The sequence below is a fragment of the Eurosta solidaginis genome, chromosome 1, assembly GCF_040869045.1.
Source record: "Eurosta solidaginis isolate ZX-2024a chromosome 1, ASM4086904v1, whole genome shotgun sequence".
NCBI classification, from domain to species: domain Eukaryota; kingdom Metazoa; phylum Arthropoda; class Insecta; order Diptera; family Tephritidae; genus Eurosta; species Eurosta solidaginis.
Genome location: NC_090319.1, coordinates 310,081,321 through 310,105,314, shown reverse-complemented (window position 1 = coordinate 310,105,314; position 23,994 = coordinate 310,081,321). Strand labels below are relative to the sequence as shown.

Genomic DNA, 23,994 nt, shown 5'->3' with positions numbered 1-23,994 from the left:
ACCGGTCCGTTAAACCTAATATAACCGTCCCAAAAATAAGATTTTCTCTACAGCTGACAGAATTTTTTTAATCCCAAAACTATGTATATCCAATATGGTCGGAGATTGATCGAAACGGCCTTTCAAAATGCTTCTTAGCTCGAGCTCAAGTTGAAATATGTACATATTTGAAAAGAGCTTGAGAAAACGTTAATTGTCAACTGATAAAAAAATTGCAAGCAAAGAGAGTTAACATTTTGTCAAACCTTTGAGAATATTTTTCTCTGGGAAATGGCTTTGATCATAATTCGGAACAAAATATTTTATATTTCATAAGCCTTTCGTTAACTACAGTTCTTAAACAGGCTTTTCGAATTCATATCCTTCAACCATGACCTGCCAAATGCCAAGGCGTATATGCTTTCTGTGGTGATACCTTCTTCTTGTCTTCCTCAGACATTATTTTACCTTATGCAAACGTGCCCCCAAGGAGTACTTTTTCATGGAATCTCCAAGATTGCCGGATAAACAGTCTTTAACTGAGTATTAGAGTACGACTCTCATCTATCCAGTTTGAGAAATTTCATGAAAAAGGTCTCGGAGGCAGCGCTGTCCCAAGTCTGCAAATTTCAAATATGCCTTTGAACCGTTAGACGGATCATACGATTCTTGAGTTTTTATTTTGATACAATTATATTAAATACATTTGTTTTCTCTTCACTAATTTTAAACTTAATGTTTTTACAGGATTCCTTAAGAAAAAAGCAACAACCGCCTGTTAGCAGTACACCCGTATCAGTTCCAAGCCCACAGCCAAGCCCCACATTTAGTCCAGCCATCACAATAACCAATACAGCACAACCGACAGTGCAAAGTTTACAACAGCCACACAATGAAACTAAAGAGGTAAGTAAATTAAATTGAATAAATTCAATCGAGCACTTACGGCAACTTTAGTGTAACCAACAAAAATTCAAATTTACAAGAGAAAGTCTTCAACGTGGCACCCCATGTCTCCAAGGTGCTAAATTCTAAGAAAAAATATGGATTATCTCAACTCTTCCTTGGAATTATGTCACACGCCGTCATGGCACATTAAGCACCTTCGCCTGTAAACTTTCTTATTACGCTAAACTCACTGTTAGTGCTTGACATAATGGTGAGACGCAGGGGGAAATAACGAAATTGTTATAAGATCTCTAGCTAGAACTGGCTACGTTTCTACCTCTGAGGCGTTAACGATGTAAAAGTTGTTCCAACAAATATTTTTCTAGCTGTAAGGCTTACATATGTATCACACGTAATATCGCAATATTTTTAACAGTAGGGATTTTTCGATGAGAATATCGGACGTCAAAAGTTACCTTTGAATATTAAGATTTCGTTGCACTCGCACCGCTAAACTTCCACTGCGTCCTCTACTTTATTGTTCCCTGGTCTTACTGGTAAGATGCCTCTGGTTTTTTGTTTGGATTGATTGCTGAAATTCCCCTGGTCTCAATTTCGGTCTAAATAAAAAATTAATTTTACGATTGCAATCATAGTGTCATTAAACTGATTGCAATAATATTTATTTAAGTGAAGTGACTACTACCCTACCGCATTGATTGCAATCGGTGACTGTGAATTGATAGTACAAGATTGCAATTTATCGAATCCTAACTAAGGCAATCAGAACTGCTACAACAACAACAACAAGGCAATCAGATTTGTTTGCACTCAAATAAGTAGTACAATCATTGATTGCTGAACAAAGGGACTGCATTTTTTTTACTTTTATTTGTTTGTATCACACTAAGTGTTATTGATAACAAATAATATTTTTTCTTATTATTTCGAATGGCTATGCAACTTTAATCAAATAAACAGTCAGTTTTCGAAATTTCAAAATTTTCAAATAATTGTTTTTTTTTAATGCAAAAAAGGAAATTTTAGAAATACATTTTAGCAAACAGCTTTGGCTCAAATCATTTTATTAAACCAAAAGTAGGAGTGTGTGTGTGCGGGTGTAGTACAATGCATCTTTTTAAGAATTAAATGTTACAGCAAATTTTTTTTTTTTTGATTAGAAAATTTCAAATTTAATATTTTTTGGTGGCAAACAAAAGAAAAACAAATTTGCAAATAATAAAAAAAAAATAAAAATAATGTTCGCGGCTAAAACGAAGACAGCGCCTAGCTCCACCGCAGCCAGCACAGATGTCAATGAGCGTATACGTAAGCATCAACAACAGCAGCAACACCAACAACAAGATGGTAAAGTTGGAAATAGTGCTGCTGCACCATCCACGGATACCGATCCTCCACAAACCAGCTCAACAGCTGCAACTACGACAACAGGAGCACCAGAAATACCCACAAAGCCCATACCTACAACAGCTATCGATACCGCAACCACATTACAGGGTGCTGTTGGTGCACGTGTTGATGGTGGTGTTAGCCGACGAAACCGTGAGCACCAATTAATAAAATTAACAAATTGTCTCTTGTTTCATATACCTTTCCTTTGTTACTTGTATTTTACAAGGCACTAAAAAAATGCGCTCTGCCAGTGGTGATGATTTCAAACCAACTCTTGCTAAGCGCAAACCCTCAGCTAAAGAAATACGTCATGTGAATTTTATATCACCGAATATCAAATCAAAAGCTGCAGTAAGCAACAAATTAATTAAGAAATCAACATCCGGTCCAAATGCATCAAAAACGGCCGATGCCCTACCAACAGTAAGCAAATCTAAATCGATACTGAAAGTAAAACAAACTGTTGTTTTGAAACGTAAATCAGGAGGCAGCAGTAAAGTGAGTAAAAAATCAAAGAAAGAACCACAAGGCGCACAAGCTGAAGCGGAAGCAGCAGCGCTATCCAAGTTGGCGCAACAATTTACAAGAACTTTTCCAGAAGTTACAGCAGATGATGCGCCAATGTTATCAACACGTTCGGCTTCGCAAGTTAATAGTCGCCACGTTGGTAAAAAAAATCATCTTTTGCTGAAACGGCGTTACAGTGCCGTTACAAAACATTTGACATCTGGCGCGGGAATTGTCGAGTCGGAATCTGTAAATGTGCCACCTGTTCGACGGTTTAGTCCAGTCAATGATAAAACATCGTTTAGTGATGGCAGAGATGTTAAAGTTTATGGCGAAGGCAATTTTGTGAACGATGCTGTAAAAATGATCGATCTACCAACGACAAGTAGAAATATTACCGTTGCAATGGTCAAAGAGGAGCATAATAAACAAAAAGCAAACGAAAATAATACAGACGAACAAGCACAGCAACAACAGCAAGTAACAAATGAGACGCCCAGTGCTAATGCAAATGCTAATACAACAAATATTTGGCCTATTGAAAATGTTGCTAATATTCGCCGTCAACGTCAACGTGGAAGCAGCATTGTTTCTGCTGCTAGTACTGTGAGCAGAGGCAGCGTTTCTTCTGCAGCTGCAGCTGTTGATATACCAGGTTTAGTTGATGCTCAAATAGTGATGCCAATTGATGATAATGCTGGTGCTATAACTGGTAATAATACTCGCTCATCAAAAAAAGGGGTAAATACTTTACCAATTAGCTTCTTCATACGTTTAACTATTACAAATGTTGTAATGTTAATCTGTAAATTTTGTTGCGCACACTGTTATTGATGTGTTGGTATTGTGTCTAGGATTTGTACTTAATGAAACAGCAGAAACAATATTAGTTACGTTCCATTGAGACTTACGAGATACGGATAGAAATTTAACATGCAAATGCAACAACAACGTTGTGATCCTGATATTTATCTGGTTCAATTTCTGATCCGTATAGCAGTTCTGTTTGTTTCGTTTTCTGTAGTAGATTTTTTGACAGCTAACCACTTTTGAGTCGGTAGCACTCATGGCTCAACTATATGGTTGGCTCATCTCTACAGCAATAACATACCTTTGTTCACATTGCCAAAATTAGCGTGATGGTGTTAGACGAATGGAATGGAATGAAAACATAAAACTTAGCAGCATTTGTAAGTAGTAAGAAAATGTTGTAAATTCGTTGGTTTCTTTTTAAGTTTGCCATCTCCTTCTGACAATCCCTACTCCAGTGAAATGAAAAAAATAAAATCAGCTGGTGAGATGAGCCAACCATATAGTTGAGCCATTGTAGCACTGAACTAAATACGTGTACATTTGTGTATACATAAAATATCTCGCCATATTTAAAAGCAAGAACACTGAAAGAGTAAACAACTTGAAGATGATGTAAGGAAAATAAACAGTTTGCTTACGTGCGAAACTATTTAAATGGTAATAATTCTATCAGTATCTTAAAATTTTGTGTACGTTTCTTCTTATTTTCTACAAAACAGATGTTTTATATTAGTGCTGCCAGCTCTCATAAAGTTGATCTAGATCGTTCCAATGAGATTTGAGCCAGAGCCAGAGCTCGATAAACCAATGGAACGGCCCTATTACTTTGGAAAATTTTGAATGCTTCATAAGATTTGTGAAATATACATGGCGGAACGATACAAGGTGACATACCTACAAACAAATAAAAGCTCCATGTACTTTGTTTTTGTAAATTCGATGTACAAATGTCAAAATCGTACTGCGCCGGAAGTTGATGTATCAAATCAAATAAAAAGGTTTATAATCAGCTGTCCCTTGCTGCCACCTTGTGTCGTTGCGCCACGGAAATATATATAGGTATTTGGCAAGAACTATTGGTTTCTCATTTGCCCTTATATATATTCTTGTCGTTACAAGAAGAACAAAAATAATTCGAATACGTTGGAGTTTTCAAATTGAGTTACAAATAAATAATAGTTTAAAAAAACTAAAAAATAGAAAATAAATTTCAATTAAAAAGAGTTTATATAACAGTAGTAGAAGGTTAAACAATCGTTTATAGTTAATCACCTCAAAATAAAATTATAATAAAATTTAAGTTATTAACAAACTAATTTAATTCACAGTAAAAAGCGTGGTGGCCACCGTGGTGTGATGGTAGCGTGCTCCGCCTACCACACCGTATGCCCTGGGTTCACATATAAGGTTTTTCAATTAGAGGAAAATTTTTCTAAGCGGGGTCGCCCCTCGGCAGTGTTTGACAAGCGCTCCGGGTGTATTTCTGCCATGAAATTCTCTCAGTGAAAACTCATCTGCCTTGCAGATGCCGTTCGGAGTCGGCATAAAACATGTAGGTCCCGTCCGGCCAATTTGTAGGGAAAATCAAGAGGAGCACGACGCAAATTGGAAGAGAAGCTCGGCCTTAGATCTCTTCGGAGGTTATCGCGCCTTACATTTTTTTTATAAAAAGCGTGGGGTGCTTGAATTAAATTATTCTGTTAATAACTTAAATTTTATTATAATTTTATTTTGAGGTGATTAACTATAAACGATTGTTTAACCTTCTACTACTGTTATATAAACTATTTTTAATTGAAATTTATTTTCTATTTTTTAGTTCGGTTTGCTATAAAAGCGTGTTTTTTAGATTTTTAAACTATTATTTTTAATTTTTTAGTTCAAATAATTTTAAAAGTTTTACTCGAGAGTGATGAAACCTCGAAACGCCACGGTCCATGGATGAATCCAACCCCACGGCACCGAAAAGGGCCAAGACGCGGTCTTTCGCCGATATTGCCAAGGTTCGGCAGATCAAACCTATGGCCATTGACCTTATGGCCGTTGACCTTATGTCAACACACCATCATATTAATGCATTGTCATCGAGCCTTGATATGTGTGTAAAGTTTCAATCAAACTTATGGCCATTCAAAGTGGTGATAAGGCCAATTGACCTTATGACCGTTGACCTTATGTCAACACACCATCATATTAATGCATTGTCATCGAGCCTTGATATGTGTGCAAAGTTTCAATCAAACTTATGGCCATTCAAAGTGGTAATAAGGCCAATTGACCTAATGGCCGTTGACCTTATGTCAACACACCATCATATTAATGCATTGTCATCGAGCCTTGATTGCAAAGTTTCAATCAAACTTATGGCCATTCAAAGTGGTGATAAGGCCAATTGACCCTATGGCCGTTGACCTTATGTCACCACACCATCACATTAATGCATTGTCATCGGTCCTTGATACGTATGCAAAGTTTCAAATTAATCAGACTTCTAAAAACCGGTGAAAATTAAGCTCAAATTTATACAATTTGTACAATATTGTTTGGTCTGTTTAAAGTTTGTATGACAGGTTTTAGGCAGGGTGAAAGTTGGATCTTCGAATATGTTTAGAACTATATACAAATATCTGAGTTTTGTCCTACCTTTTCTAGTAAGAAAAGAAGTGAAAGTACGAAGGAATCTATTTCAGCCCATGCCTATGCGCCCATTTTTTGTTTATACGGGTGGCTGATGAATTTTGCTACATTAAGAAACTCAAATAATTTTTTTTTCAGTGTATGGAATTCGTTTTTCTTTTATTTATGTTAAAGCTCATTCAATTTTATTAAATATAGCTTAATTAGTTTTAAACATAATGGACTTAAATGCCCCCCCTGCTCGTTGATGCATATGCGGCATCTTACCAAAAAGTTGTTCATTACTGCTTGGAGAGTTGAGACAGGAATAGCCGCAATTGTTTCTCGAATGGATTGCCTTAGTTCATTCAAATTTGTTGGTGTTGCTTTGTAGACTTCCTGTTTGCAATAACCCCACAAGAAAAAGTCAGGTGCAGTAAGGTCAGGCGACCTGGGTGGCCAACGGAATGTGGAGTTTCTGGATATCAGCTTATTGGGAAATTTTCGTCGCAATTCTGTCATAACAGGTCGGGCTATGTGAGGACCTGCACCATCTTGCTGAAACCACACAGAGTTGAAAGAAATTCTCATTCGGCGTAATTCTGGATAGAAAAACTCTCTCAACATGCTCAAGTAACGGTCTCCAGTAACCGTAATGGTGTGACCGTTTTCTTCGAAGGAGTAGGGCCCGATAATGCAGCGTGATGAAACTGCACTCCACACTGTGACACGAAGTGGATGAAATTCCGTCTCATGGAGTATCTGTGGGTTGGAAGCACTCCATATTCGACAATTTTGTTTGTTTATGTTGCCGTTTAAATCGAAATGGGCCTCGTCAGACATGAAAAGACAGTTCAACATGTTTCCATCCTCTTCCACCATTTGAAGCATCTTCTGGCAAAATTCCAAGCGAATCGGCAAGTCTGCAGCGTTCAGTTTGTTGGCCATTTGAATTTTATATGGGAATAAGTCCAAATCTTTGTGCATAATTGACTGTAATGACTGTCTGCTTACACCCATTTGAGCAGATAAACTTCTTGTCGAAACACGTGGATTGTTTTGTATGGCAGCAGCTACAGCAGCGATTGTTTGCTCCGTTCGAACTGAAGGGTTTCGATGGTAAGGTCTTCTGTTGACTGCTCCATGCTTGGCAAAATTGTTTACAAGTCTCATTATGGTCCATCTGCTCGGAGGATTGCCGCCAAACGTGCGCCTATACTCTCTTTGAACCGAAACTACGGACTCCAGTGCGTGATAGCGGCGGACAATCCAAATTCTTGTTTCAGTGTCCCAGTTATCCATTTTTGTTAAATGTAAAAGTCAATCTGCAAAATAAAAAAAAAAATTAACCAGATTCATTAAATAGAAAAAAAGTTATTTAATTTTTTTTTGGTAGCGGCTTTCATCAGCTATTACAAATGTTGTAATGTTTATCTGTAAATTTTGTTGCGCACACTGTTATTAATGTGTTGGTATTGTGTCTAGGATTTGTACTTAATGAAACAGCAGAAACAATATTACTTTGGACAATTTTGAATGCTTCATAAGATTTATGAAATATACATGGCGGAACGATACAAGGTGGCAGTATGGTGACATACCTACAAACAAATAAAAGCTCCATGTAACTACTTTTTGTTAATTCGATGGACAAATGTCAAAATCGTACTGCGCCGGAAGTTGATGTATCAAATCAAATAAAAAAAGTTTATAATCAGCTGTCCCTTGCTGCCACCTTGTATCGTTACGCCATGGAAATATATATGAAGTATTTGGCAAGAACTATTGGTTTCTCATTTGCCCTTATGTATATTCTTGTCGTTACAAGAAGAACAAACAAAAATAATTCGAATACGTTGGAGTTTTCAAATTGAGTCACAAATAAATAATAGTTAAAAAAAAACTAAAAAAACACGCTTTTATAGCAAACCGACCTAAAAAATAGAAAATAAATTTCAATTAAAAAGAGTTTATATAACAGTAGTAGAAGGTTAAACAATCGTTTATAGTTAATCACCTCAAAATAAAATTATAATAAAATTTAAGTTATTAACAGAATAATTTAATTCACAGTAAAAAAACGTGGCGGCCACCGTGGTGTGATGGTAGCGTGCTCCGCCTACCACACCGTATGGCCTGGGTTCACACCCCGGACAAAGCAACATCAAAATTTTAGAAATAAGGTTTTTCAATTAGAAGAAAATTTTTCTAAGCGGGGTCGCCCCTCGGCAGTGTTTGGCAAGCGCTCCGGGTGTATTTCTGCCATGAAAAGCTCTCAGTGAAAACTCATCTGCATTGCAGATGCCGTTCGGAGTCGACATAAAACATGTAGGTCCCGTCCGGCCAATTTGTAGGGAAAATCAAGAGGAGCACGACGCAAATTGGAAGAGAAGCTCGGCCTTAGATCTCTTCGAAGGTTATCGCGCCTTACATTTTTTTTTATAAAAAGCGTGGGGTGCTTGATATTGAATGTTGCAATCATTCTATTGGCAACTATCTGAGAGGAAAGATATGAAATGTAGTCAAATGCACCCCACGCTTTTTACTCTGAATTAAATTATTCCGTTAAAAACTTAAATTTTATTATAATTTTATTTTGAGGTGATTAACTATAAACGATTGTTTAACCTTCTACTACTGTTATATAAACTCTTTTTAATTGAAATTTATTTTCTATTTTTTAGTTCGGTTTGCTATAAAAGCGTGTTTTTTAGTTTTTTTAAACTATTATTTATTTTTAATTTTTTAGTTCAAATAATTTTAAAAGTTTTAGTCGAGAGTGATGAAACCTCGAAACGCCACGGTCCATGGATGAATCCAACCCCACGGCACCGAAAAGGGCCAAGACGCAGGGAGGCTGGACGCGGTCTTTCGCCGAAATTGCCAAGGGTCGGCAGATCAAACCTATGGCCATTCAAAGTGGTAATAAGGCCAATTGACCTTATGGCCGTTGACCTTATGTCAACACACCATCAATTAATGCATTGTCATCGAGCCTTGATATGTGCGCAAAGTTTCAATCAAACTTATGGCCATTCAAAGTGGTAATAAGGCCAATTGACCTTATGGTCGTTGACCTTATGTCACCACACCATCACAGTAATGCATTGTCATCGGTCCTTGATACGTATGCAAAGTTTTAAATTAATCAGACTTCTAGAAACCGGTGAAAATTAAGCTCAAAGATTCCGCTACATACAGGCCAAGCTAATAAAAGCGTGTTAATTAAAAAGGGCACCTGTAAGCGAATCAGCTTCTGACTATTTAGGTATAAAATTTGAGTTTTTGTCCAAAGTAAAGTTAAAAAGCATAAAATGCGACCCATTGGCTGTGTTTTTGGTTCTATAGTGTTCAACCAAAATGTCTACCTTCAAAAACTTACGCGTTTTGCACTTTTGTACCTTCTTCAGGGATTTTACTAGATAAGGAAAATATGGTATTTACTTGAACCCCACCGGCCAATAAAATAAAATTTAATACTATTTAATTTCCGTTAATATTTGAATATCATAAAATGAACAATGTTTTGTACCTTTTGGCGAAATTTTTATAAATTCATCCTATGAAAAAAAATATCTACATATGTATTTCGGAATGTGTTCAAAAATGGCAAACACTTCCAAATGCTAGATTATTGACACTATACCATTTTTTTCAAGAGATTGATCCATAAGTAATTTTTTCGTTTTTCGATTTTTTAAGTTAATCCTGTGATGATATTTTTTAATGGTACAATATTGTTTGGTCTGTTTAAAGTTTATATGTTTTAGGCAGGATGAAAGTTGGATCTTCGAATATATTTAGAGCTATATACAAATATCTGAGTTTTGGCCCACCTTTTCTAGTAAGAAAAGAAGTTAAAGTACGAAGGTATCTATTTCAGCCCATGCCTATGCGTCCATTTTTTGTTTATAGTATTCATTTTCACATAGGATTGAAACAAAGTATGCAGCTGTTTTATTCTACCACCCATCTGCTCGACCGCTTCTTTTAACACCCATCTGATATTGATACTGAAACTCATTTTGTTAAAAAATTTGCGGCTTTCAAGTCTAGAGTTTGTGTTGTAGTATGAGTATTCGGCTTTTGTGCTGTTTAGTAGTTCAAGAAGATATCGTCTCTTCAAACTTGTACTTTGTCAGTTCAAAACGACAAACTGCATACCCAAAAAGATTTCTAAGGCCCACTTGCAGAACCCGTAGTTAACGTGACATGAGGAGTTAAACTCATACATTTTTGAAAATTTTTAATTAACTTTGAGCTAAAAAATTAACTTGCTGTTCTGCAAGTGTGCCTAAGATTCTTAATAAGCAATTCAAAATCTGGGATATTTTCATGAATATTTTGTTGAAAACTTCGCAAATTTAAAATTTTTTGGGAGGAGTTTTTGAACTGGACTAAATAACTTTGATATGCAGTTTCTTAAATGTGAAATATAAAATGTGGTAAATTTTTAATCAGTATTTTTGAAAGCTTAAAGTGTTTTCGAATTTTTTCGAAAATATTTTTAAAGTTGGTTAACATGAGCATTTTTTAAAAACTTCGCAAACTTTCGAGTTTTTTCGCAAAAACTTTTGAATTGAGCTACAAAACTGCATATCCCAATTTCTTAAAATGTTAAATAAAAAATGTGGGGAACTTTCATCAATATTTTTAAAAACAAAGTTTTCGAATATTTTCGAAAGTCGTTTTGAAGTTGGTTTACTAAATTTTTTGTTATAATATTCATTATTTTTCCTTTTCTAAACTTCTTTTTTTAAATGTCGCGAGATTTCCAATATTTTCGAAAAAGCTTTTTTTAAAGTTGGATTAATAATTCAAGGTTCGATTCGAGCTCAAGGCCAGAACAATAATTTTTTTCTAATGATAATTATCGTTATTTTTATTTTTTTTAATTTTTCTAAATTTGAAAAATTGTATTTTGTTTTTGGAATAGTAAGTAGAAAATTTTTCAGACAACCTGCCATAGCTGCGCAGATAGATCCATTTCGAAGGAATAGAAGTAGCAAATTTGCCATTCAAACAAACCACCGCTGTATAGCTAAATGGTTAGCGCAGCATGCCTAAAGCGTACTGATGATGAAGGCTTAGCACCCTTCGAAATGGATCTATCTGCGCAGCTATGGCAGGTTGTCTGAAAAATTTTCTGCTTACTATTCCAAAAACAAAATACAATTTTTCAAATTTAGAAAAATTAAAAAAAAAAATAACAATAATTATCATTAGAAAAAAATTATTGTTCTGGCCTTGAGCTCGAATCGAACCTTGAATCATTTATCAATAGGCCGATAAAAACAAAAACAATTGTTAATAAACCATGAGCACTTGGGAATGTCAAACAAAGTAATTGACAATAAACAAAAATCCAGCATTATCAGTGATTTGCACCAGATGGCGCAACACTAAATAAATATAGTTGGTAAAAAGGAATAGAAGTAGCAAATTTGCCATTCAAACAAACCACCGCTGTATAGCTAAATGGTGAGCGCAGCATGCCTAAAGCGTACTGATGATGAAGGCTTAGCACCCTTCGAAATGGATCTATCTGCGCAGCTATGGCAGGTTGTCTGAAAAATTTTCTACTTACTATTCCAAAAACAAAATACAATTTTTCAAATTTAGAAAAATTAAAAAAAAAAAAAAAATAATAATTATCATTAGAAAAAAATTATTGTTCTGGCCTTGAGCTCGAATCGAACCTTGAATCATTTATCAATAGGCCGATAAAAACAAAAACAATTGTTGGATTAATAATTTTTTTGTTATAAAATAAAATTTTATCTTTTTAAAATAACTTTGAATCTTGACGAGTTTGCTTTTGAAATTGGTTTACACATTTTTTTTTTAAGTTTTAATAGTTTTTCGTTTTTTAAATTAACGGAAAAAATTACTGATAAAGTTTCCTTATAATTCTTGCTGCTATTTTTTTTTTTTTTACTCGCAGATGTCAGTTTTTATAGAGGCATTCCGCATTTTTCTGTCTCGGCTTATTATTAATTGTTAAATTTGGTTCTATGAAAAATAAATTTTTATATCAAAGAAGTGTATTTTTTTATCAGCAAACGACTGAAGACTGCCATATCTCGGAATTTTGTTCGTCTTAGTGTTTTTTTTTTCAGGAAGCCCTTATCTCATAATCATATCTAAATCGTTGAAAATTAGAATGTGTTTTAAAAATGCTTAATATCAACATATGTTTCAATAACGCCTTATCTCAGTATAAGTACAATTAAAATTTGCAATAGACCATTTTCGGCACAATATTTTTATTTTTTCCAATAAATTGACATGATTCCACCTTTTACTACGTTTAAACGTTTTCGAACAAGAAACCCAAGCAAAGAGGATAAATATAATAAGAGCCACCAGTCTGCTACGAGTGGCGAATAACCCGCTGGAAATCAAAAAATTTATGCCGAATGTTTTCTAAGAGAGACATTTTTGAATTGTCTCACATTTATCCATGTGGTGTAAGCACCTTATGCAACTTTGATTTTTGGAAAGATAATTAATTAATTAATTAACTACCGTCGGAAAAATAAACACAAATATCCCACGAAAATGTATAGACTACATTTTATGTACCTGTTAGAAAACATGGAACAAATGGCGGCGAGTAACGAGCGACGTCTCTTATCATAATTTATCCTCGTTGACCCCCTTCTTATATAACTAGATTCGAGAGAAATTTTAAATGAAATGAACGTGGTTTGAAAGCTTTCAAATCGCATTTCCAAGGCCTCAGATGAGATCTTCCGCATAGTCGCCGTTATGAAGCTAAAAGCTACAGTAATCAACTATGTAATAGAGCTTGACATATCTATTTAAGCTTCTAAAGGGATCTGCATGGGAAACAAATTTCTTGTTTCTAATTGCAATTCTTTGTCAAGGGCTAAAACAAGCAAACATTTTAAGTCACATGAATAGATATTAAAGTTGCATTCATACCCTAGATGCAATCCATTTTAGACGTACCTGAGGGTGTACATGCATACGTACATAATCACCTCAACAACATATTCGAAGGGTTAATTTAATTTCATGGGCGCATTGCACTGCCACATTTCAGTTGAGCAAGCGACTTTTTACTTATTTTGTAATTTAGCTTGATAAAATTTGGCATTAGTTGTAAGGAATTTTGGCTGTTAGCCACCTTAAAATGCGCTGATTCTCATTGATAGTATGTAGCACAAAAAAATCAACAGCGTTGAATACTGAATGCCGTGCCACCCTAACCAACCCAGTGCAATAGTATAATATTTTAAAATGTTCTTGAAGTGGTTTGCGCTATACATTAAATAAAATAAATGTAAGGCGCGATAACCTCCGAAGAGATCTAGGGCGAGCTTCTATTCCAATTTCCGTCGTGCTCCTATTTTTTTTTTCCTACAAATTGGCGGAATGGGACCTACTTATTTAATGCCGACTCCGAACGACATCTGCAAGGCAGATGAGTTTTCACTGAGTTTTTCATGGCAGATACGCTATATGCGCTATACATTGCGTGTGATAAAAAGGGACCTAGTTCATTGACTGTAATGATTTTCGGAAAGAGTCAGCGTAGCTTAAAGTATACTTTTGACCTTACAATATTTTAAATACTATTTTTATTTGCTCTGAAGCAATTGTTTTTAATTTATTTTTAAATTTTTATCTTTTCAGAAAGTAAACGAAGAAAGCGCAGCTAAACCTAGCACCGAAGCTGCTGCCGTTGCCGGTCCATCAACATCCTCCGAATCAGCTGAAGATGACAAAGATAAGGAGGAAGACAAAGATGCAAAAAAGAAAAAGAATCGTTGTGCTGAATGTCGTAAGAAAGTTGGTCTTACAGGTGAGTTGCTTAATTTAATAGGAAAAAGTAAACTTAAAAAAGAAAAAGTAGTATACAAAATAATAAAGTTTTCATTCCGAATTAGCAAAGTTCTGAATTCGTTCTTTAAAACGATCCCGGTTTATTTGTTTCGTATACCGTTCAAGATGAAAAGGCTAAAAAGCAGTATTTATTAAATGATTCGATGGCACGAACTTGACTAACTCTCAACTCTTTTAAAATAGAATCTGGCCAATCGACTAGGATATGAATTTCTTGAGCTTGTATTTGCAAAAGGATTGAGGAGTGTGGGGATAGCCCATACTAACCAATCAATGCATTGTCTGTCAACCGCACGTTTCTGCCATTGAACATACAGGACTTCTGAATTCCGCTAACGACTTTGAGTCCGTTCTTGTGCATACGGGCTTCGGATCGTACATCTTGTAGGGAAGGCGGACTCTTCTCACCACCTGTGGGAGTCTATGCAGCGATATTTACAGTGCTGGGCAATTAATTTCATGATAGTTGTATAGAGGATATTACGAGCGAATATCATCGCGTTAATTGATGCTGATCTGCGCTGCTTACATAAATTCGGCTTAAGTCCTTGAAAGATTTATGCCATGTTGAAGTTCGCGCTAACTGGAGCTATATCTTGAACACAAACTTTACTAATCTTAAGCTGGTTTTATAATCAGAAAATATGAAAGAAAGTAAGCATTAATGTATAAAAATCAATTCCCACATCCTGGATTGAATGGAGAAGCGCTTTATGGTCTGCGCGGATAGCGAAGCGTCGTACAGTTGTTCTAGTAGAGAAACCGTCGAGAATCACTGCTACAACAACAACAAAAGTGTAGAGCTGCCTTCACCTTTTAAAGGGATACTCACTAGAACCTTACCTGTGATATGTGATCACTTTAAGCATTACTTCAGGTATGTAAGCGCCAAAGAATTGAACTTCGGATACTCTTACTTATTCTAGGCAAAGGAGTTGCAGAGCACAGGGGCTTGATTTCAGAAAATAGTCGGATATAGGTGCTAGTTCCTGAAGTACCGGATAAAAGTAACGTACGGCGTCTACGCTGTATCTAAATGGATTTCAACCTTATACAGTTGAAAGATCAACGGAAGTAGCAGTGTTTCTCCTCGAAAATTCGTTCAGCTGGAAAGTACATTTCTATTTGGCCACTTTAATCATAACTCCAACTCGCAAATGAACTCCCTGGTCCACTGTCTAACAGCACTGTTGCTACATAGCTCTTACAGCGTCCGATCGGTATGTTCTAGCGTCCGATCGTATGTTCTAGCGTATTAATATCCCTACCATATTGTGCACTGAGGTCTTAAACGCGTGCTTTCCATTGATACAGTGTCTTCGGAAACCGTGCAATAAGCTAGAGCAGTTCCCGGCGGCCCTACATCTTAGACCCTGGTTAAAGCTACATGAAGTCTTATTTCTTCTGCCCGGCGTACCAGAGTCGCGGGAACGAGGAACTTTCGAATACACGGCTTTGTTACTTGCTATTGATCCACTCAGATTCAATATTAAGTATGTACCTCAAGTTTCTTGAAAGTGGTCGTAGAAGACTAGTTTATTATCTAGCTTTACCTTTTGATATTTCGTAAAGTTGTCGGTTTCCACTTGTTAGTCCCCAGTCGAAATAGTTATGTTAGGGGGGTTTCTGGACTATCGCGATTTTCACTTTTGCTGTCGCCAGTTAAAGACCGTGGTCAATCAAACCACGCTACGCATAATCTGGTTAAGTATAAGCTTTGCCATCATATGCGAAGGCGACAGGATAGGTTCGTTCTGGCATTTGAAAGTGGAGAAGACTATTTACATAGTATTTTAAGACACTCAAAACAGCTTTTCAAAACTATTTCGACCAAATGTGTATGTATTTTGAATTTGAAAATCGGAATATTGTTACTTTGAAATAAATAATTTAAAGTAATTAAATAATTAGTTTAAAATAATTAAGTATCGGGTCTGTTTTTGATCGTTCGCTCTTCTATATTGAGTTGATATATATGCTTAACATTTTTATCATATGATATCCTTGTCTACTTTTGAAAAATATATAAAATGTTCACCTTCTCCCATTCACAGGTTTCCAATGCCGATGTGGTGGACTCTACTGCGCCGTACATAGATACAGCGACAAACACGACTGCACATTTAACTATCGGGAACATGGGGCCCAAGAAATTCGACGCAATAATCCTGTGGTAGTTGGCGAAAAAATACAAAAAATTTGAACTTTTGTGCCATCAACTTTATAATATAAATATATATATATATAAATATAAATATTAAATATATACATAAAAATTAATTATAAATAATAATGATAATATAATTAATAACTATATATAAATATAAATAATAATAATTAATATATACAACAACACTACAAAATGCAGCAGGAAAAGAAAACAAAAAAACTCAGTAACAAAAATTAATCACTAAATTTACATACATAAAAGGCAGTAATCATAAAATTTGAAAAGTGGACACTACAGTTATATATAGGCATACACAAACACACACAATCACGCACTCATATATCACCACTCAACAGGATTATTTTGCGTGCAACGAAGCACAGTTTTCTGCAACCGCCTCCAATCAAAGGATGAAGTAGCTTCACGCGCCACTCATAAATCGGCCAATGTATGCTGGAACATACTGACGAAATTCGTCTTAAATATGGCGAAGAAAAAAGTGTAAATCACGAAAAGAAAAAAAATTGTTTAATTGTGTTTTAAAAATGTGGAAGATTTTGAAGGCGGCTAATGTCGTTAATGTTGGGAGAGAGTAAAAAACCTGTATGATGACTTTTTCTACGAAGTAACTTGCAGAAAATGGTGGATGTGGAAAGAACAGTAAAAATACACACCTCGTTACCATCTTTAGCGTTTTTCGTAGATGCAACATATTTTCGAACTTGATTTCCAATCTCACGACATCAGCAACAGAAATGCAAGCATATGCAATGAGAATAGCTGATCGCAACAACAACACGCATATGTAAATATAAACAGCAAACAGGCAGCATAATAACGTCAACTCAACGGCCCTCCTTTTTGTAACTCGCTGCGAAAGTAAATTTATTCGAAATCCAATTTTTTATCTTCATCTCATTCTTCAAACAAATTTCAGATTAAACTATTGAACTTTTCGCAAAACTGTTTCGAATATGCTCAAAACACTTTCGAAGACACTATTCAAAAACAATTTAAATTGTAAAAATAAGGAAACATTGTAGCATATAATATTGAGTTTTTAAAATTTAAATTTTGAGTTTTGAAAACAGAAAACATAATTTCGAATCTCGAAAATAGGAATGTCGCAAGTAACAAATAAATGTAAAACATGAGTTCACACATTCGCAAAATGCGACTTCACAAATTTATTTTCGAATTGACTTACGAAGTGGTAGGACCTCCGTCGAGGAAGCCTTTTCTGTGCGCTAGACTGCAGTTTAGCGTTTAAGAAATTTCAGATTAAATTAAAAAAAAAAATGAAATTATTAATTAGAAATCTAAAAACAATAAACGGCGCTATGGAAATTTATCAATATGTATCTAAACTAATTTCAGTTCCAGCAAGCGAAATGAGGAAAAATTCAAACGAATAGTAGAAAAAAAACAACAAATATTAATTATTATTAATAATATTACTATTATATTATTATTAGAATTGAAAAAAAAAAAAAACGAAAAAACACAGGCGAGACAGAAAATGAGCTAAAAAAGTAACAATTAAAACACAACTTAAGAAAATTTAAGAAAAAAATTGAAAAAAACGCATAACAAAAATAATTTTACCTAGTTTACTATTAAAAATTGCGTGCAGGAGTAACCGACATATTTTAATTAAAAAACAAACATAAAAACAAAAAATAAATTGAGTGTATAGTAAAGCGGTAAGCGAGAGTAAAAAACATAAAAAATCAAAAATATAAAAAAAAAAAACAACAAAATTTATGCGAAGGTCGATGATGCAGAAAGAGTATATAAGTGTAATTATTATTAATGAGAGTAAATGCAAATGGATTAATTTAATTTAATAAAAATATATACTTATACATATTACCTATATACAAAATAATTGAATTACGCTTTAAGGAGTGGGCGGCGAAAAAGCGATAAAAGTTATATTTTAACTGATTTAGCTATATATAAGATTATCTTCTTCTATCTCACCACACAAACACAATTTGTTCTTAATCTTTAAACAAAAGCTAAACACACACAAAATTAATAATCAAAAAACAAAAATGCAAAATTTAATATTGGTTTTTTTTTCGTCCATACATCTATAATTTATATAAATTTTTTGCCCGATTTACTTTTTAAGCGTTATTTAGTTTCTGCAAAACTATGATAATAATTAAATTCTATATTATTTAATTTTTCCTTGTTTAATGCTTTACAAAAACAATATATAAATATACATAGGTACCGTTGATTAAAAAAAGCAAGCAGTACTAAAAGCGTAGAACTGTAATTTTATTGTTATATGTATGTAATAGAAATCAACTTCATGTTGTTTAGTTAATTTGTTTAAAGTAATTATATTAATAATTAACAAATTAATAAATATAAACAAATTTTAAAAACAATTTTTTTTTAGCAGGGTGGTGCGAAACGTAAAATAAAAAATATTTTTAGTTTGTTAGTGTAATTTGTTACTTTTAAAATGAAATTATTTGACCACGAGGCGAAAGCTGTCGACTATTTTTTTTTTTTTTAACGCGAAAGAGGCATCGCTGATTTGACAAACATAAATTTAATAACAATTTTTGGCGATTTTTAATAAAAATTTTTGTTCTTGCTAGTCACCCTGCAACCGAACTTTTTCCAATCAAATTTCACTCAGATGCAATTTTTTTTTAAACCGAATTTTCATTCCGTACACTCGATTCAAAAGTTTATTCTATTTGGATGTGCTATTTAATTTCAATTTAGGCCAGCGCTCTATCACCATATATTCAGATTCGTTTCAAAAGTTAGTTCTAACTGAAATTGAAACGAAAAGCTATTTAAATTAATTTTTCAACATTGAGAATAAAATTTTCGAATTTCGAAAACAAAAACCATGCTTTTGAACTTAGAAAATAGTAATTTCGAAATTCGGAATCAGAAATTTCGAAACTAAGATTTCATTATGAAAATTAAAGTGACATATTCGCAAAATAGGATTTTAAGCAAATTTATTTTTGAATCGGCTTACGAAATATCATCAATGTTAAGGAAACCTATTTTTGTGCACATGCATGGCAGTACATATTTTTTTAAATTTAAAACAATTTAAATTATTTATTAGAAATCCAAAAACAATAAAAGTATGGCAAATTTTCAATATGTTAATTTTCGACTTTATTTATCATCACAAAATCGCTTGTTTTATTTTCGAAAACGCTAGAAAAAAGTCGCTTTTGACAAGTGTAGTTAGTATGTAACACTATTCGTACGACTATTCTATGCAAATACATTTAAAATGCAAGTAAGCCTCGTTTCACGATGTGAAAAATATGACAATACTCCAAAAAAATTTCGAAGCCATCAATTACTATTCGAAAACGTTAAAAATTGTTGCGGTTGAAGACCCCTTGTCTGACTCGAATTTGCATTTTGAAAACTTTAACCGTCCCAATTCGGATTGAATTTGAATAGTTTTTTACTCCAGTTTTCGGAAATATTTTCGAAGAAATTCGAGTTCATTTTCGATATGAAATTGCGGCACTTGGTACGTAGTTTAATCTGTTTCGCAATTGTAATAAAGCCACTGAACAAATTTTAAGTCGAGCTACTGATGTTACCTTGTTTTACTATGTGAAAAATATATAAATACTTCGAAAAAAGATCGCACTGATTCGTGTATGAAATCTTATTTCAATTTGATGCTAAAAAAAATTTCGAATTTAATTTTCAATTTATTTTTGAAAAAAAATGACAAAAGGTTTGTAGTTGATTTTTGAACACTCACAAAAATTATTGTTTAGAAACATATGGTGTATTATGTAACTCTGTACGTAATTTAATCTTGTTTGAAATTATAATTTTAAGCATACAAATTAAATTTAGTTATTATTATTATTATTTCACTATTCGAAATTGCCGAAGTTGTGTTGTTTTAGAAGCAATGCTCGTATTTGATAAAAAAAAAAATGGTTGGATCAAACAAGTATAAACACGAATTCCGAAAATCCTGTGCGAATATCAAAACTTAATGATATGAATCGTGTCACTGATTTTGCATCGTTAATTTATTCGAGCATATGGAGCTATGAATTTTAAACACTTTTAAAGAGGATAATGGTACGGAGCTAATACGGCATTCACATTGCGGCATAAACTCGAGTTTATATAATGGTATATATTTCGCAACAACAAAAAAAGCACACGCAAACAGTTCAGACGAAAAAAGCTTGGTCTTCCAAAAATATTTTTATTTTATAAGCACTAGCATGCATACAGGATGCATTCCTTTGTTCTGTTACTCTATTTGAAAGAAAGTTCTCACGAAATTGGGGAAACATTTTTAATGTAATTTGACAGCTTTCGAATCGCAATCGACTTACAGCAAAAAGCCCATTACTTTTTATTATATTTCGCGCCACCCTAATGTATCAAATCTAAGATTATAATATGTGCAGCGCGCGGTGTAGCAGCAAATTTAGCATCAAAACATGAAGCATTAAACTAAAACAAAAAAAAAAAAAACAATAAAGCTTGATAAAAAAATTAAAAATAAATCTTAATAAAAACACCTACGAGGTATAACGTTCTCTCTCCAGGTCGGCCAACATTTTTTTGAAGTTATTGCACTATATAAAATTTAAAAATCAGTCTCAGAACAAGAGGAAATCAAAAAATAAACAAAATAAAATATTTCTTTTTTTTTTTTGTTTAAGAAAAACATAAATATATGTATATGTATGTGTGTAGTTGAGAAATTTGAAACTTCAATAATATCAGAAACGGTTATACCTTGGAGATGTTTTTATCATGAAATAAATCAAATATAGAAATGTAGGTGCACACTGAATGTGGGAGAGTAGCAACAACATTTTTAAAAAGTGCAAATCAAAGCTTTGTAATTTAGCGTTTCATAAGCGTCAGGACCTGAGAAGAATTTCTAACATATGCGCATGCGCTAAACCAATTGCTTAGTCCACTTTTGTACGCTTCCAAATTTGTTTCTTTATAAAAGTCTTTCGCAATATATATAACTCAATAATAAATTCCCACCCATGCCCAACTTTACACCCCTTAGTTGCTTAGTTTATATTTTACATAATTTCGTCTTCAAATTAATTTTAGTTAATGTAAAATATTTAGTGAATTTGCAGTTGACGGCGACGATGACGACATACTAAACATGTCTGTATGTAATCTAATTTTATATAAGTTTAATAAATGTGGTGAACTAATAAATAATTGATAGATGGGCAAAAGATACTAAAAAACTGTTTGCTGCTGGTTTTTTGTTGCTTTTTTTCTTGAAACGCGCACGGCACTTGTTACTGCGCGTTTATTTTAAGAGAATGGGCAATAAAGCACAGAGCGAGAATAGCAGCGTTTTGCTTATTTAATTAATTTAACTTAACAAATAATTTACTTAGTATATATATTGGTTTAAGTGAGTAAAAGTAAATATGAGTATAAACAAAAAAATAAATAAATAAATAAAGCAAGAGAATACAAAACAATGAACTCTTAATACTTTAACAAATGTGTATGATGGAAATATAAATGCGTAAATAAAAATTTAATTGATAAAAATAAACCTAACACCAATCACTGTAATTATTTGATGAATAAATGAATGAATGAATTATATTAATAAAAATTACGTAATATGCATTTTGATGCTCAATTATATATAGCAGACGTAGTCCATTCATATATTAATTGACGTTTAGCCACCTAAGCAAAGTTGGTCGAGTTTTCATTATTCTTCGTGATAACTGACGCTAAGTGGGAACATCAACATCGATAACACTCCCCAAAACCCGACCCCCTGCTTTGCTGCTAACTACCGAAACACTTGTATAAGTATGAGCCAGGCTATGTCCACCTCCAAATCATATGCCCCTGTTACGGTATACAACTCAACTTAGTTGGGTTGTAATTAAAACAACTCAACCCCTGTTTGGTATTACGAATTACAACTTATTTCAGTTGAAGTTGAACCGGTGTTTCCAACCTAAGAAAGTGATGATTTGACAGATAAATGAACAGCTGATCAATTTGTGGCGGAAGTTTAAGCATTTGCAAAAGTGATTTTGTTATTAAAAGCAAAACGGATATTATATGAAATTTATTTTAAAATGGCGAAAATGTTGGTGATTGACATGTCGCGAATACGGAAAGTATTCGCGTGATCATTCCAATCCCTTGGAACTACCAAGCACCAAGTAAGAAAATGTTTAAGTGACAAATGATGAGCTTTTAATGAAGTTATTTTGCAGATTTGAAAGGAAGCATTTTGCTCATTACTAAACACAATTAATGACCATTTCCGCAAATACGTTCGAGGGAAGGCCCTACCCCTATTTTAAAATTATGCGCCACACTCGGATTCCTTGCTGATGACAGCTATCAAAAATGCTGTGGAAATTATTTTAGTGTTGGACTGGACATTTACAGTTAATAAAGAGGTTTTAGATGTTGAGGAGCATATTTGTGCGAAGTGGATTAAAACCCATATGACTCCAGAGCAAAACGCTACAAAAACCGCATTTTACTCTAAAACACAGGATTCTCAGGAGTAATGGGTAGTATCTATAGGCCTCACGTTCGCATAATTTCACCTATTTAGGCTGCATCCGAACTGCACCTTGCCTCGTCCAACTTCGGAATGTCGTTTTTTCTATAAATGTGTACAAAATTGTTGATTATTGTTTGATTAAAAAACTTTTACCTAACTACCGGCTTTAATTTTTTTTTTCTTTGGTAACATTATCTCTTATCAAAGGTGGTATCAAAAGGCGTTTCGATCTCCGTTTTTAGGATTCGAAAGCGGAAATTAAAAATTTGATTTCTTTCGAAAGATATTTACAAAAACTCACAAAATGGTCAGAGAGGATCCAAAATATGAGGCCCGTTCACGCACAGTTTTTTTGCACAGAACATCTTTATGCGTTGGCGGCCTTTGGCCGCGATTTATAAAAATAACCCTGGATGGGTCCAACGCCTTTCTGCATTAGTGTGTACAAAAAATCTGGCAAAATACAACAACCACATGGAAATTTGAACCGAAATGATATGACAGAAATTAAATTTTTAATTTTTGTTTCGCATTCTTTAAACGGAGGTCGAAACGTGTCTTTTGATACCAACTTTGAAAATTTTTGTTAAAAATTAGGTGGTGAACCATCTTTTAAAACGTTACCTTTTTTCAAAACAACTGCAAAATTGTATGAGACAACTGCTAGTAATTAGTTGTAAGATTTTGACGTCTTTGACAACTACACTAACACAAGGTTGTATACGGTAATGCCACAAAAATTTGTTAGACTACCCTTCAAAAAACGCGAGTACTCCATAAATAGCGTAGGGAATACTCCTTTAGGAGTATAGGAGTGTTCCAAAACTAATCTGTATTCATACAAAAAATGTGCCCCAATTAACATTGGGGTGTCCTAGGAGAGGAGTAGGTGATCCCTCTCTCGCTTTGTTTGTGAGTATTCCATAGAGTACATACGAGAGAGTACTTTCCAAAGTACTTTCACTGTAGTACTCCATGGAGCACCCACAGAGGATCATATACCAAAGTACTAAAGAGGAATTGTTTCGGAAAGAATTATCGAAGTGAATTTAATTTAAAATGAAAGTAAATGAAGTGGGGCAATACAACTTTTATATTTTATACTACGAATATTCTTATGTTATTTAGCACGCGGTTGCATTTTATCAGAGTTGCCATAGTAAAATTGTATTATCAGTTA

At 33.9% G+C, this 23,994-nt stretch overlaps 2 protein-coding genes across 9 annotated transcripts in view; one reads left to right on the top strand and one right to left on the bottom strand.

Moving 5' to 3' along the window:
- drn (doctor no) overlaps nt 1-21,835 on the top strand; it is an 84,175-nt gene extending 62,340 nt beyond the window's left edge. For 7 of the 8 annotated variants that reach the window (XM_067761508.1, XM_067761510.1, XM_067761506.1 and 4 more), the window contains 3 exons: nt 727-885; nt 13,879-14,047; nt 16,143-21,835. In XM_067761508.1, the coding sequence (XP_067617609.1) occupies nt 727-885; nt 13,879-14,047; nt 16,143-16,291 (477 nt within the window). In that variant the 3' untranslated portion in view covers nt 16,292-21,835. Of the gene's footprint in view, nt 1-726; nt 886-1,988; nt 2,431-2,506; nt 3,529-13,878; nt 14,048-16,142 lie in introns of those variants that run through there. The other variant, XM_067761503.1, reaches the window with a different exon arrangement.
- LOC137250614 (uncharacterized) lies at nt 4,781-7,389 on the bottom strand. Its single transcript, XM_067783766.1, has 2 exons — nt 6,505-7,389; nt 4,781-4,789 (listed from the first exon to the last, which is right to left on the bottom strand). Exons 1-2 carry the CDS (start codon nt 7,387-7,389, stop codon nt 4,781-4,783), a joined length of 894 nt encoding a protein of 297 aa, XP_067639867.1.
- Nucleotides 21,836-23,994: the final 2,159 nt, after the last annotated feature.

What these genes read in the sequence shown, in the direction of transcription:
- LOC137250614 (XM_067783766.1), bottom strand. Translation starts at nt 7,389, where the DNA reads ATGAGACTTGTAAACAATTTTGCCAAGCATGGAGCAGTCAACAGAAGA.